Raw genomic sequence first — 16,939 nt, 5'->3', positions numbered from 1 at the left:
CAGAGGAGAATAAACAGCCAGTTATGCACTCCGCAAAAGTATCAGAGCAGCCAAACTCCAGTAAAGGGACAAGACTGAAGGACAGTTTAACACCACCAACTCTAGAAGCATGTGGCAGGGAATTCATATCATCACGGACTACAAAGGCAATAAAAACTCGGCCGTGAACACCGCTGCCTCTCTCCCGGAAAGAGCTCTCGAGTATGAAGCTACAGAGGTTAGTTCACTCTCCATCTCTGTAGCGGATGTAACCCGATCCTTCCGATGGGTGAATATCCGTAAAGCCACGGGTCCAGACGGCATTCTGGGCCGCGTCATCAGAGTGTGCGTGAACCAACTGGCTGGTGTTTTTACGGACATTTTCAACCTTTCCCTCTCCTTGTCTGTGGTCCCCACATGCTTTAAAATGTCCACCATTGTGCCCATACCAAAGCAATCCAAAATCACTTGCTTAAATAACTGCCGTCCAGTTGCTCTGACCCCCATCATCAGCAAATGCTTTGAGAGACTAATCAGAGATTACATCTGCTCTGTGCTGCCTCCCTCACTGGAAACATTGCAGTTTTCTTACTGCAACAACCGCTCCACTGATGATGCCATTGCATCTACACTACACACTGCTCTCTCCCACCTGGAAAAAAGGAACACTTATTTGAGAATGCTGTTTGTAGACTACAGCTCAGCATTCAACACCATAGTGCCCTCCAAGCTTGATGTGAAACTCTGGGCTCTGGGCTTAAACAGCTCGCTGTGCAGCTGGATCCTGGACTTCCTGTCAAGCAGACACCAGGTGGTTAGAATAGGCAGCAACATCTCCTCATCACTGACCCTCAACACTGGAGCCCCACAGGTCTGTGTTCTCAGCCCACTCCTGTATTGCCTGTACACACATGACTGTGTGGCAACACATAGCTCCAATGCCATCATTAAGTTTGCTGATGATACGACAGTGGCAGGTCTGATCACTGACAATGATGAAACAGCCTACAGAGAGGAGGTGCACATGCTGACACACTGGTGTCAGGAGCACAACCTCTCCCTCAATGTCAGCAAGACAAAGGATCTTGTGGTGGACTTCAAGAGAAAAGACAGAGAACACAGCCCCATCACCATCAATGGAGCACCGGTGGAGAGAGTCAGCAGCTTCAAGTTCCTCGATGTCCACATTACTGAGGAACTCACATGGTCCGTCCACACTGAGGCTGTTGTGAAGAAGGCTCATCAGCGCCTCTTCTTCCTGAGACGGTTGAGGAAATTTGGAATGAACTGCCACATCCTCACACGGTTCTACACCAGCACTGTAGAGAGCATCCTGACTGGCTTTATCACTGCCTGGTATGGCAATAGCACCGGCCACAACCGCAAAGCCCTGCAAAGTGTGGTGCGAACTGCCAGACACATCATTGGAGGTGAGCTTCCCTCCCTCCAGGACATATATACCAGGTGGTGTGTGATAAAAGCTAAGAGGATCATCAGAGATTCCAGCCACCCGAGCCATGGGCTGCTCTCACTGCTACCATCAGGCAGGCGGTATCGCAGCATCAGGACCTGCACCAGCGACTTCATGACAGCTTCTTCCCAAGCAATCAGACTTTTGAACTCTTGATCTCTCACGATCAATATACATCAGCACTGCACTTTATTAATCGTATTATCTCACACTGTACTGTCATAAATTATATTCTCTCTTAACAACACACTGGCAACTGACTATCAACCAACAGCCTGAATGTCAATACAGTACAATACAACCTACTGTATATTTTATATATACTATTTTTATTGTATAATGTGTATTCTATATTGTGTGTATTGTATACTGTACATTGTATATTACTATTTGTTATTGTGTAATTATGTGTATATTAGATATGTAAATTGTGTTGTGTAAATCTGATGTTTATTGTAATGAGTATATGTCTCATCACTGTCATGACTGCTATGTTGCTCGGAACTGCACCCAAGACTTTCACCCACTATTGCACTTGTGTATATGGTTGTGTGACAATAAAAGTGATTTGTTTTGATTTGATTTTGATTCATACAAGCCGATTGGTGCACTCAGTAATTTTTTCCTCATTAAAAAAGTTTAACTCCTAAAGACATGAATCGTAATTTTGCAATATATGTAGGAAATCATGAGCACTCACATTAAAATGAAGACTCCAGTCATATCAGTAACATTCTAAAAGCTGTTTTATTCTACATGGAGAGGGTCCGAACATGGGGGCTGCCATGTTAGAATCACATGACCAGCCGAGTACTACTCGCTTAATCTCAGTAACCATCCTGTTATTTGACATTTTCACTCGTTGATTAAAGTAATCATGGCTGACTGTGGATATTTCTACAATGGCATCTGAAACTGAAAACTGTTGATTTTAAATGATGCTGCATCCAAGCCACTTGTGCACCTTTAATGTGACATGTGAGCAAGCCAATTGGCTAAAAGATAACAAGCTCAAAGAACCTATCAGCTTACGCCACATAGAGCTGCATTGCTGAACTTTGTTCATTAGTAATTTAGTTAGTAATTAATCATCATTGAAAATCAGCCTTACATCCCAAGTCGACGATCACTTCACCGACTACATAGCATTTGTCCTCGTCACAAACACAGCAAGCGACAGCTGCCCTTGTATCTGTGAAGTTGGGGATGCGTACACCATATTTTCCATTACTCTCCTGGTAAGAGAGATTACTATGGAGGGACTGGCTGTTAAGTTCCCACTTCACACGCCACACGTCTGAGCGTTTGGTGAACTGGCAGTCATCTTTAATGTGGCAGCGCACTGATATGGGCGAGCCGACAGGCAGTTTTGATGCTGGAGTGTATACCTCAGCACATGAAGATGCTTCAACCACTGTGGGAGAAAAAATTATTTTAAGGAAGGTAACTAGGGCTGTCAATCAATTAAAAATTGCAATCCAATTAATTACATGAAATGCAAAATGTAGTCATCAAATTTAGTGCATATTTCAATATTTGCATATTATATAGATATTATAAATCACAGAATGAATATAATTTAAAGGAATGAATCACCCAAAAAAAAAAAAAAAAAGAACATTTTCTCATCATTTACTCACCCTTATGCCATCCCGGATATTTATGACTTTCTTTCTTCAGCAGAACACAAGTTAAGATTTTTAGAAGAATATCTCAGCTCTGTTGGTCCATACAATGCAAGTGAATGGGTGCCAAAATTTTGAAGCGATTTGATAAGTGTGGGTGAGAAACAGATCAATAATTTAGTCAATTATTACTATAAATTCTCCTCCCTGCTCAGAAAATCTCCATTTTAAATGTCACTTTCACATTCTTCTTCTTGTGTTTTTGGTGATTCATATTCTTCATGCATATGCCCCTACTGGGCAGAGAGAAGAATTTCTAGCAAAAATTGTCTTAAATATCGATCTATTTCTGTTTCATATATCATATTGCTTCTGAAGACATGGATTTAACCACTGGAGTGTAATGGATTACTTTTACACTGCCTTTATGTGCTTTTTGGAGCTTCAAAATTCACTTGGATTGTATGGACCAAAAGAGCTGAGATATTCTCCTAAAAATCTTCAATTGTGTTCTGCAGAAGAAAGAAAGTCATACACATCTGGAATGGCATGAATGTGAGTAAATGATAAGAGAATTTTCATTTTTGGGTGAACTATCCCTTTAAGACATTGCATTATTGTGGCAGACAGGTGAATCATGGAATAGGCATTACAAAAAGTTGTTTTAAAAGTCTTTAATTAATTTATTTTATTCCCATATCATTGAACATAACACTATTACTGGCCAACAGTCATGCTTGACAAACTGTCTTAGGAGCCGTTCACACAGGACCTGTTTTTGTATCCCATCTGCACTATTTTGTAATTGTTGGTTTATGTACACATTCGTCAGATGGACTTCTTTGGCCGTGCCTCCTGTATGAAAGGTTCCTTAGTCATTCTGTGCTGTCTGCTCTCAGTATGTGTGGTTTGGTGAGGCATATTGTCAGGTGGGGCTGCGCTAACTGCAATTCGCAAAAAACAATTTCTTTGTTCATATTTCCAACTTGAATGTCTCAGATTGAATGGAAATTCCTTATAACAGTATTAATGTATGGGTCAGGGGGCAGGTGTTATTGTTTATCACATTATTATTATTATTATTATTTAGAATTAACTGGACTAAATTTCTGTGTTAAACTGACAGCCTTAATGGTAACATCAACAGTTTTGTATCATGTCATATTATTTAAGTCTTATTTTCTCTCCCTGAATTCACTTATAAGTCAGCTACCACAGTCCACTCCCTAAGTGTTGTGAAACAGCATTGCATTACATTTTCCCGACAACATCCTCCTACACAAACCTACAGTGTGTCAAAATAGGTGGGGAGTTTCACATGACAAAAAAACAAAACAAAAACAAAAACATGAACAGTTCTAACCAACTGGAGACTCAACAAATGATCTAAGTGTTATGTATTTGATCCATATTTGAGATTACAAGATGTTTTCACAATTTTATATCTTTAAAACATGAATGATAAGAAATGTTGAATATTGTTGTAGATGCATTTTGTAGATGTTTTTATAGTTAAAAAACAATATATTTAAAACATGAATGAATGTGATAACAATGAAAAATTATTTCAATATCATGTGATTGTAAAAGGTGTAAAGATAAAAGGTATTTTACCTTTAATCAAGGCAATCATATGTATCCATAGGACAACCAATACAAGCCAGACTGAAGCCATGTTTTACTGAAAGAAAAAACGTTATATTTCGACATGGTTTCAGAGGTGTAACATCTTTAAATGACAAAGCATTCAGTTTTTCACAGCCAAGACAAGACTTAAAAATTACAAAAAAGAAAGGAAGACAAATAAAACAATAAAACATATATATATATATATATATATATATATATATATATATATATATATATATATATATATATATATGTATATATATATGTATATTAAATAGACTTTTAATAATACCACACTCTAAATTTTTTTTTTTTTTTAGCCAACTAAAGTTTAAAACTTAAGTTTAATTGCTGTCTTACATTTCTAAATAAAATCAAAGTCTGATCATTCAACCATTTTTAAATGTAATTACTGATGAAGAAAACCAAGTTAAAACTCCAAATCCTCTTAAAGTCATGTAGAAATGACATTTAGGGGTGTGCAGTGAAGCCATTATCTGTATTTATCTGTCTCTGTATTCGGACAGAACCGGCTGTGGGCGGGGCTTAAACCGGAAGTGGGTCAAAGCTAAATGAAATGCTCATTTATAAATGTTACTTTTACAATTATAATTTCTATTAATAAAATATGCCTTTTCATAATAATAGCCTAATAATAATAATAATAATAATAATTATTAATATTATTATTATTATTATTATTATACAACTATTATTTAAACAAATATTCTTTTATTCTTTTTTTCTTATTAGATGAAGCTGAACTGATTGGCTACATTAACTGTGGAATATATTGTTAACTTTGGTTTCTCCTGGTATTTCTGATATTAATATCTGCATGAAACAGAATTTTCATTTGTCTGTACATGTATAACAACATTATTCTGGAGGCAGGAGGTGTCAAGCAAAAAGTGAAATGTCAACAACACTAAAAAAATGGGTTCCCTGTCTGTCACTCACTCGACGTTGTGTCGATGTAGTGACACTAGGAGTTCGATTTTGAGATCCCCAATCACCTTTGCTTAAAATAGAAAAGGCCAGTGAGAATTGGCAAGTGGAATTTGCATGCCACTCATACGCCCTGGACATACGGGTATAAAAGGAAATGGCGTAAATCACTCATTCAGATTTTTTCTTCGGAGACGAACGAATGTGTGTTCGTCCCTGTCACCAACGCTTACGCTGGCTCCACTTTTGTTAGAAGTTTATACTGAATCATTAAAGAACGGAAAGCTTCCGCCAACCATGACACAAGCACGGATCAGTCTGATTCTTAAAAAAGACAAAGATCCAAGTGAGTGTAAAAGTTACCGTCCAATCTCCCTGATCCAACTAGATGTAAAAATATTACGACATCTCTTATACATATAGATCAGGTGGGGTTTATTCAGGGCCATAGCTCTTCTGATAACATCAGGCATCTCATCAATATTATGTGGTCAGTGTTGAATGATCAGTCTCCGGTCGCTGCCATCTCACTTGACGCCGAAAAGGTGTTTGATATGGTAGAATGGGATTATCTTTTTAAGGTTTTGGAAATGTATGGGTTCAGAAATACTTTTATTGGATGGATTAAGTTACTTTATAGACACCCTGTAGCAGCGGTACAAACAAATGGATTAATTTCAGATTATTTTGCTTTGGATAGGGGAACTCGGCAGGGCTGCCCTCTTTCCCCATTATTGTTCTGTCTTGCCCTGGAACCATTAGCAGCCGCGATAAGAAAGGAGGATGATTTTCCAGGGGTGGTGGCGGGAGGTGTGGCGCATAAACTTCTGCTTTACGCAGATGATATTTTATTATTTGTCTCTGAACCTACTAGATCTATGCCTTGCCTCAACAGAATTATTAATTCCTTTTCTAAATTCTCAGGATACAAAGTTAATTGGTCTAAATCCGAAGCTTTGGCTCTGAAAGCGTACTGTCCAGTAATGGCTTTCCAGCCGGGCGCCTTCCAGTGGCCCAAACAGGGCATAAAGTATTTGGGATTTTATTCCCAGCAAATTTGTGTGATTTAGTTAGTGTTAATTTTGACCCTTTAATAAAAAGGTTTTCGAGCGATGTGGGCAGGTGGGCTTCATTACATTTATCGATGATTGGGAAGGTTAATGTTATTAAAATGAATTTTATTCCAAAATTTAACTACCTGCTACAGTCCCTACCTGTAGATGTCCCCCTCTCTTATTTCAAGCAATTTGATAGCATAGTGAAGTCCTTCATTTGGAATGGTAAATGTCCCAGATTGCATTTTAGTAAGTTACATAGGCTGATTGACAAAGGTGGGCTAGGACTACCAAAGATTTTGTTTTATTACTATGTGTTCAGTCTCAGACATTTGGCTCATTGGTCACTTCCACCTGAAATAGCCCCTCCCTGGTTTGTTATTGAACAGGCAGTTCTTGCCCCTATTTCGCCATTACAAAGCATCTCTATCAAACTAATTGGAAAAGTTAAGTTACACCCCGTTATTTCGCATTTACACTCAGTATGGACTAAAGTGTCCAGATTGTTTAAATTGGACACTTATTTAAATGTTGCCTCGAGCATATGGCAGAACCCAAGATTGTGTATTGGCAAGTCCCCTTTCTGCTGGCCAGAGTGGATTGTCAGGGGGGTTGCTACACTCGGTGTCCTATATGAAAGTGGTGTGTTAAGATCGTTTGAAAACTTGGTCCAACATTTTGGGATCCCCAGATCTCAGTTTTATAGGTATTTACACCACCTGCTTTGTACTATTTTTGGGAGTAGCACACACCCCCCTGAGGAGGCAGATGCTTTGGGAGAGGGGATTGCGGCTTTTGGAAAAGGTCATGAGGCATCAGTGTACTACTCCCTGTTAATTCAGAGTATGGGGTATGGAATTTTAACTTCTATTAAGAAATTATGGGAGAAAGATTTGAATTTGGTATTGGAGGATGGAGTGTGGACTAAGATTCTGAAAAATGTCAAGTCTGCATCTACAGATGCAAGGGTTCACCTTATGCAATTTAAGATTTTACAAAGATTTTATTGGACCCCCTCTAGATTATACAGGCTTGGTCTTAAAGACACACCCACATGCTGGCGATGCCAATCAGAAGTTGGAGACATAGCCCATGTTTTTTGGGGATGCGTTAAGATCCAAGATTTTTGGTTAAAGATTCAGAATTATTTGCGTGACATTCTGGACACTCAAATTTTACTTTGCCCCAGACTTTCCATTTTGGGCAATGGGGAAGTTATAAATTCAGGTCACAAATATATAAAAAATTGGGTTCTGACTAGCGTGATAATCAGTAGACAAATTTTTGTAAGGGGATGGAAGTCAGACGGAGCGCCACCATTTCCAGAGTGGTGTGCCGAGATGAGAGGATGATAGATGGAAGGCTGGGGCATTAGGAATTATTTTTCAGGAAGTGGGGTAGGTATTTGGCAGTTTTGGAGGACTCTATAGGAAGGGATGAGGAGGGAGATGTTTAGTTTAATTATGTATATTTATTATATATTTTATTTTTTATATATTTTTATTTTTTATTTTATTGTTTGTGTGTGTGTATTATTTTATGTGACAACAGGGGTGTTCTTTGGGTAGGGTGGGGTTGGTGTTTGGGGAGGGATATTAATGAGTGTTAAAAGTTAAATGTTGATTCTGTGTATATATGTTGTGTTTTTCTCTGTTGTGCTTTCTTTTTGAATCAATAAAAAATGTTAATTACAAAAAAGACTTTCGCCTTTGTGCTACTGGACTGTTACTGGACCGTTCGCCATTGTGGCTGTTATCTCTCCCCTCCGGATTACCATGAGATCTGTCTCGAGTGCTTGAGGTGCCAGCACGCCGAGGCAGCTTTCGTGGAGGGGTCATGTTCTCATTGTTCTTTAGTTCTCGACGGTGAGGAAGCAAACGGAGGCGATCAAACATATCTTGCCGCGCCGCGACTCGGCCGCCTTCAGGCCTCCAATGTCCCATGCCCCATCTGCCTCTCGCTAGGGCTGTCCTCCTGTGGCACCGGCCCCAGCTCCCGTACCATCGGAGCCCGTACGGCGGTCTTTGAGAAGAAAATCCTCCAGTAGGAAGGCGGCTCCACCCGCCCATCAGCAGGCCCCCAAGAACTCCAGACGGGCATCGAGGAGGCCCTGACACAGGCGACCCAGGGATGAGACATCTGACTCCGACTGGTCTGGCCAGGGTGAACCTACCAGCCCCACCATCGCCCCTGGGTCAGTGTATGGTGAGTATAACATCACCGGGTGCCCTCTGGGCCTCGGCACCCACATGATCAATAAAAGAGCAGTTTCCTCATTCCCTGGGTCATCGCGCTCACAACAGCCAAGCACAAGACAACCAGTCGGATGGGAGTACATCGCGTTCCCTCTTCTCCGTCGAGAGATGGCTGGTGAACAGGTAAGTATGCTAGTCTCCGGGGCCACGCACCTGCCCCAGCCACCGGCCTCCGTTGCAGGCTTGCGGAGCAGCACGTCCCCCCTGGGTTGTCTTCCAAGTGGGGCGCCTGCTCTGCCTTGCCGCGAACCACCCTTCCTGGGCACGATAAATCCAGTCGTCCCCTTGGTGCCACTGGCACGGAGTCTGGAGGCCTGGCTAGAGCTCTCCAGCCCCTCGTGGTGGCTCGTCAGGATGATTCACCTCTGCTACGTGATCCAATTCGCCAGACACCTGCCCAGGTTCAGTGGCATCCTCTCCACTGGTGTGGGGAGGGTGCCTCCGTAGCTGAGTTACACAAAGGCTTTTACAGCCTGTATTTTATTGCGCCCAAGAGAGGGGGAGGGTCGCACCCAATATTGGACCTGCGTGCCTTGAACAGGGCCTTACAGAGGCTCCCATTCAGGATGTTAATGCAGAAGTGCAGCCTGGCATCAGTACGACATCAGGATTGGTTTGCAGCCATCGCCCTGAAGGACACGTAATTTCACGTATCGACACAGACCCTTTCTTCGGTTTGCCTTCGAGGGACGAGCATACCAGTACAAGGTCCTCCCCTTCGGTCTGTCCCTATCCCCTCGCATCTTTACCAAGGTCGCAGAGGCTGCCCTGGCCCCGTTAAGGGAGAAGGGCATACGCATACTCAATTATCTCGACGACTGGCTAATCCTAGCTCACTCGCGTGATCTATTGTGTGCGCACAGGGACCTTGTGCTTCAGCACCTCGACCGACTTGGGCTTCAGGTCAACTGGGAGAAGAGCAAGCTCTCCCCTGTGCAGTGCATCTCTTTTCTCGGTATGGAGTTAGACTCGGTCACTCTCACGGCACGTCTCACGACCGAGCGTGCACAGTCAGTGCTGACCTGCCTGAAAAGCTTCAGGCAGAAGGTAGTGGCACCAGTGAAACAATTTCAGAGGCTCCTGGGGCATATGGCATCCTCGGCGGTGGTTCTCCCCCTCGGGTTGATGCATATGTAACTATCATGCCACAGTGCCGTAAGACTTTCAGCCCTTGGACAGACCTCACATTTCTATGGGCGGGCGTTCCTTAGAGCAGGTCTCAAGGCACGTCATGGTCACGACAGACACATTGAACTCGGGCTGGGGTGCCGTGTGCAATGGGCAAGCAGTATCAGGGCTCTGAACAGGGTTCCGACTCCAATGGCACATACTGCTGGCAGTATCACTGGCCCTGTGGAGGCTTCAGCTGTTGATTCAGACCAACAACACAGCGACCGTGGCGTACATAAACCGCCAAGGCGGTGTACGCTCACGTCGCATGTTGCAACTCGCCCACCGCCTCCTCCTTTGGAGTCAGCAGATGTTGAAGTCTCTGCGAGCCATTCACCTTCCAGGCGTCCTCAACCGTGCAGCGAACACGCTCTCACGGTAGGTAATGCTCCGTGGGGAGTGGAGACTCCACCCCCACGTAGTCCAGCTGATTTGGGAGAGATTCGGGGAGGCGCAGGTAGACCTGTTCGCAGGTAGACATTGTTCACATCCCGAAAGTCCTCTCACTGCCCCCTTTGGTACTCCCTGTCCGAGGCTCCCCTCGGCATGGATGTCCTGGCGCACAGATGGCCTCGGGCTACGCAAGTATGCGTTTCATCCAGTGAGCCTCATTGCACAGACACTGTGCAGAGTCAGGGAGGATGGGCAGCAAGTCCTGTTCGTTGCGCCGTACTGGCTCAACCGGACATGGTTCTCAGACCTGATGCTCCTGGCAGTAGCCCCTCCCTGGCATTCCCCTGAGGCAGAACCTTCTCAATCAGGGGCAGGGCACACTCCGGCACCCATGGCCAGACCTCTGGAATCTCCACGTCTGGTTCCTGGATGGGACGTGAAAGACCTAGCGAATCTTCCGCCAGCGGTGGTAAATATGATCACTCAGGCCAGAGCCCCCTCTACGTGGCGGCTGTATGCCTTGAAATGGCATCTCTTCGTGAACTGGTGTTCTTCTCATGGGGAAGACCCACAGAGGTGCGTGGTCGGGTCTGTGCTGTCTTTCCTACAGGAAGGGCTGGAGCTGTGTCTGGTGGCACTCACTTCCATCAAGAGGGTGGGGACCTACAGGTGCTCTCTGTCACCAGCGAATGCCTGGAGTTCGGGCCGGCACACTCTCACATGATCTTGAGACCCCGGCCCGGTTATGTTCCCAAAGTTCCCACCACTCCCTTTTGAGACCAGGTGGTGAACCTGCAAGCGCTCCCTTCAGAGGAGGAAGACCCGGCCTTGTCGTTGCTGTGTCCAGTTCACGCCCTGCGCATCTATTTGGACCACACGCAGAGCTTCAGATGCTCGGAGTAGCTCTGTGTCTGCTTTGGAGGGTAGCAGAAAGGGAAAGCTGTCTCCAAACAGAGGCTGGCCCATTGGATTGTGGATGCCATTTCCTTGGCTTACCAGTCACAAGACTGCCGTGCCCCTTGGGAGTTCGGGCACACTCCACTAGTGGTGTTGCGTTCTCCTGGGCACTGGCAAGGGGAGCTTCTCTAGCAGACATATGCAGAGCTGCAGGTTGGGCTACAACCAATACCGTTGCGAGGTTTTACAACCTACGCACAGAACCGATTTCATCCCAAGTGTTACGAGGTAACAGCAGGTAGGCCAAAGTGGGTGTACCACTTGCATTAAGCCCTTCCCCTTTTTCAAGGTGTTAATGTGCGTTTTTTTTGTCCACAACAGTTCCCCATAACTGGTGAACCCTGGACGCCTCTCTAAAACCTTAGGTACTGTTCGGTGACGAACTCGGCGGAGGAGTGATGCCACCAGGCCCAGTACTCGTGGTATGCCCCTTTTCAGGTAAGCCCGTGTACTTGGGCTAAGTGCTCCATACGTGTTGATTCCCCTCTGGGTAATCCCGTGTGATGCATTCCACTGTTCGGTTTCCCCTCTGGTGAACCCTGTGTTTCCCCTCATCAGAGCCTTGCTCTGCTTCGGCCACTGTTGCTGTATACCCTCTCCGTAGATAGGGTCCTCCCAGTGGTATAATTCCATATGCGAACTCATGTAATGGGTTTAATTTTACCATTCAAAAATCTGGATGTGATGATTTCCATCGATTTTGATGAAGACGGCACGAAGGAAGTGACGCCAGAGTGAGAAGTACCAAGTAAAAAAATCCTACGTTTTTTTGTGTTCAGTCAAAGTCTTGAATTTATTGCTGTTTTTTGTGGTGCTTTTAATGTTTTGTTTAGCAGTCGAGTATTGTGTATGATTGCTTTATTTCACAATTAATGGATGATTTCATGAACAAAGGATGGGACAATATTTCAAACTGTTTTCAGTTGAAGTAATGAAATGAGCAGTCAAACATCAAAAACTCTCTGTGCTTTTTCTAAGCTACTTACAGGGATCACACACAGTTCTTAAAATGCTTGAATTCAGCCTTTTGAATTTTAAGCACAGGAATACCTAAAAATTTGCCTTTTTAAACTTAACCTTAAGTTAAAACGAAATATTTCTTCCATGAGTATATTATCAAAGATGCAAAGATGAGATCTACAAACCCAATTTTCACTGAATAATGTTTTGAATAACCATCCACCATTTCGTAATATCCATCCAAGTGATATTATAATTACTTGAGATTGTACCATAAGGTGAACTTCATATCGTACATCGAAACGAATTGTGAGACAACTGGGGAATGATATAACGAATTTGGAAATATCACGAACCAAAAACAATACAATCCACATCGAGGCAAAATTAGATATTTTAAATTTTAAATGTGATGATAAAATAAATTACCCTTAAATCATTAAAAGCTCTTGCTTTATTCTACACTATTTATACTATACAGCAGAGGTCACAATCTCTATCTTGAAACGATGTCAAATAAAACATAAAAAACTTGCTTTTGATTAATGCCTAGTCCCAGTAAAGGTGGATAAAGCTCTGAAGTACAAATAATGCCACATTTGAGGGGGCCTGGGTAGCTCAGTGGTAAAATACGCTGGCTACCACCCCTGAAGTTCGCTATGTCGCTAGTTTGAATCCCAGGGCATGCTGCGTGACTCCAGCCAGGTCTCCTAAGCAACCAAATTGGCCCGGTTGCTAGGGAGCATAGAATCACATGGGGTAACCTCCTCACGGTCGCTATAATGTGGTTTGTTCTCGGTGGGGCGAGTGGTGAGTTGAGCGTGGTTGCCGCGGTAGGATGGCGTGAAGCCTCCACAGGTGCTATGTCTCCGTGGCAATGTGCTCAACAAGCCACGTGATAAGATGCATTGGTTGGCAACTGGGATTCGTCCTCCGCCACCCGGACTGAGGTGAATCACTACGCGACCACAAGGACTTAAAAGCGCATTGGGATTTGGGCATTCCAAATTGGGAGAAAAAGGGGAAAAATCCAAGAAAAAAATAAAAAAAATAAAAAATAAAATATATATATATATATATATATATATATATATATATATATATATATTTTTTTTTTAAAAAATGCCACATTTGACTTTTGCAGACATTTAAGCATTTTATCCGTCATTCATCTGTGTACAACATGCGTTTCATCACAGCTCTCCCCCTTCATCACTGCCTAACTTTGGATAAATTAAGGCGTGTCACTTTAAATACAACTTTATTGAAGGAAAAACAACGTTTTGGCTCTGGTAGGCAAAGAGCAGTATTACATTTTTAAGATTTATAAACAGAATAAAAAATTCACCAACATTTGTTACATCACACAGCTTGGCACACTGAAAGTATAATGGAGTTTTGGCAAAGATTGTATTTATACCAAGATGGTTCACTTGTAATACTATGAATGGGAGAAAGTGCAATGCTCAATATGGCCGCTCTAGTAAAGGAAGTCCCGCCTAGAAAAAAGATAAACAAGCTAATCGGCAATTGGTAAAGTCGTTGCGTCACTGCAGCTGCTGTTAGAATCTCTGGTTACCATAAAAACCAGAGACTCGCACTCATTTCTGCACCTGTTCAGCCTGAATGTTGCCAACTACAGTTGCAATCAAAATTATTCAACCCCCCTGACCAGCCACCATTCTGGTGATGTGAATCAAAACACATCAACTAAAACCTCAGTAAACAGTCAAAGTAAGTTGTTAATACACATTTGAGTGATTTTGAGAACAAAGAGTTCAGTTTACCCAAATTTTAAAATAAAAATAATTAATTCTCTCCACAAATGTCATGTCAAAACTATTCAACCCCCAAAGTCAAGCATTTGTGGAGCATCCTTTATCCTTAATAACAGCAAATAAATGTTTCAGGTAAGTGTTCTCAGGCTTCGGACACCTCTCTATGAGAATTTTTACACATTTCTCATGAGCAAAAGCTTCGAGCTCATTGACATTCTTTGGTTTCTGTGCTGCCACTGCTTCCTTGAAATCCCAACAAAGGTTTGAAATGGGATTTTAATGATGGACTGAAAGGGCCATTTAAGGACATTCCACAACCTATCCCTGAACCAGATTTTGGACAACTTGGATGTATCCTTGGTGTTATTGTCTTGCTGGAAAGTCCTATAATGTGGTTCTCGCTCTCGGTGGGGCATGTGGTGAGTTGTGCGTGGATGCCGCAGAGAATAGCGTGAAGCCTCCACATGCGCTATGTCTCCACAGTAATGAACTCAACAAGCCACGTGATAAGATGCACACATTGACGTTCTCAGATGCGGAGGCAACTGAGATTTGTCCTCCACCACCCAGATTGAGGTGAGTCACTACGCCACCATGAGGACTTAGAGCACATTGGGAATTGGGCATTCCAAATGGGGGAGAAAAGGGGATAAAATCAAAAATAAAATAATTTAAAAAAAAGTATTCCAATCAACTCCAGTGGTTTAATCAAATGACTTATGAAGAGATCTAATCATTTTGGGCTGAGAACAGTGCAAAAGGAGTAACATTTTAGTCTGTTCTCACACAAAACTGACTGGATCACTTCAGAAAACATCGATTAAACAGCTGGAGTCGTGTGGATTACCTTTATGCTCCCCATTCACTTGTGTTGTATGGGTATAAACACAACCTATATCTATTAATATACCTTTGTTTGTGTTCCATGAAAGATGAGTTTGAGATGACACAAAGATGAGTAAATTGATGAGAATTGCTGTTTTGGGGTGAACTATTTTTTTTAAGTTTTGGGGTTATGATCACAGATGAGCACACAAGAAAGACACAGATGTAATAAAATTAACTTAATTAACATGAGAAATACAAGAAATACAAAATGCATAGTATTAATACAAACTGACAGATGCTACAAATGCATTAGCTTATAAAACAATGTAATATGTTGACTTAAAGCTTAAGAAAATACAGTAAGGAGGATGGATAACATCTTGGTTACTACTGTAACCTCCGTTCCCTGATGGAGGTAACGAGACACTTGTGTCTGTAGTGACACTAGGGGTCGAACTTGGGAGCCCCAAACACCTCTGATATTTGAGAAAAGGCCAATGAGAATTGGCGAGTGGAATTTGCATGCCACTCCCCCTGACATACGGGTATAAAAGGAGACGGCTTGCAACCACTCATTCAGGTTTGTGCTGAGGAACCAAGACAGAGTTCCGGCCATTTCAGTGGGTAGTTCAGTGTTGTGGCAGGAGGGACACAACGTCTCGTTACCTCCATCAGGGAACAGAGGTTACAATAGTAACCAAGACATTCCCTGTCTGTCACTCACTCGACGTTGTGTTGATGTAGTGACACTATGGGTCCCTATAAAAAACGCCACAACCAGCTGAACTGTGTTATGTGGATCGGCGGTGCAGGAGCAGGCAGGCTACCGTGTGCCTAGTAACAAGTGCACACAGCTCCATCGGAACCTTCCCAATGCCCCGCATAAGTTGCATAGTCCCTCGTACTCCAAGGGGGGACCAGTGAACTTACAATGGGAATAGGCCGCACCAGCTGTTCTGACCCATTCTCTCTTTTTGAAAAAAACAAAACAAATTCACATAGCTGGGACCAAGCATTCGCACCGGGGAAGGTGTTCTTTTCCACGCAGAAAAGACACCACGGGGACCACATCCTGCCTAAAGGGGAGGTTAACATGTGGAGAATACATCACATGGACTTACCAACCAGGAAGTACCACATATGGAAGGGAGTTCCTGCGGTAGGTCCTACCTGGAAGGAAGGAGCTCTACAAGCGCAGCGACTGGTGGCAGAGCAGAACTCTGCCCAAGGGAAGACAGGGGTGTACCGTCAGGGAAACCGTACCATGGAAAACACCTCATATGGGGTTACCGACAAGGAACCACCACATATGGAGCACCTATCCCAAGTACACGGGCTGACTTAACAAGGCATACTTCATGAGTACTGGGCCTGGCATCGAATTCCTCTTCCGAATTCATCTGCTGCAGGGTGCTGGGGGAGGAAGGACATCCAGGGGTCGCTGGTCCCGGGAACTCACTTGGAAGAAAAAAGCACATTTTACCCCTCGGGGATGGGAAAGGCGCTAAGTGCAAGCAGTACACCCGGCCAGCTGCCCGCATACTTACCTGTCCATTCCTGCTGACACTTGGGATGAACCCGGAGATAAAATCTCACAAAGGTATTGGGTGTCGCCCTGCCCGCTGCTCTACAGATATCTGTTAGAGAGCCACCGTTTGCCAGAGCCCAGGAGGATGCCACACTCCTAGTGGAGTGTGCTCGTACTCCCAGAGGGGACGGCACGCCCTGGGCCTGGTATGCCAAAGTGATGGCATCCACAATCCAGTGGGCAATCCTCTGATTGGAGACAGCTTTCCCCTTCTGCTGTCCCCCAAAACAGACAAAGAGCTGCTCAGAGTATCTAAAGCTCTCTGTGCAGTCCAAGTAAACACGCAAAGCGCGTGAGACATGA

The 16,939-nt window shown here is 43.4% G+C and overlaps 1 protein-coding gene across 2 annotated transcripts in view; it reads right to left on the bottom strand.

The window, feature by feature from the left end:
• The window catches only part of LOC127453875 (granulocyte colony-stimulating factor receptor-like), a 65,887-nt gene that overhangs the window by 43,615 nt on the left and 5,333 nt on the right, over nt 1-16,939 (bottom strand). For both annotated transcript variants that reach the window (XM_051720620.1, XM_051720621.1), the window contains exons 2-3: nt 4,690-4,756; nt 2,562-2,864 (exon numbers count right to left, since the gene is read on the bottom strand). In XM_051720620.1, coding sequence (XP_051576580.1) covers nt 2,562-2,864; nt 4,690-4,750 — 364 coding nt within the window. In that variant the 5' untranslated portion in view covers nt 4,751-4,756. The remainder of the gene's footprint in view (nt 1-2,561; nt 2,865-4,689; nt 4,757-16,939) is intronic.

Source organism: Myxocyprinus asiaticus, chromosome 16 (assembly GCF_019703515.2).
Source record: "Myxocyprinus asiaticus isolate MX2 ecotype Aquarium Trade chromosome 16, UBuf_Myxa_2, whole genome shotgun sequence".
In the NCBI taxonomy this organism is placed as follows: domain Eukaryota; kingdom Metazoa; phylum Chordata; class Actinopteri; order Cypriniformes; family Catostomidae; genus Myxocyprinus; species Myxocyprinus asiaticus.
Note: the sequence above shows the minus strand (reverse complement) of the source record. Positions and strands in the feature narration are given on the sequence as shown.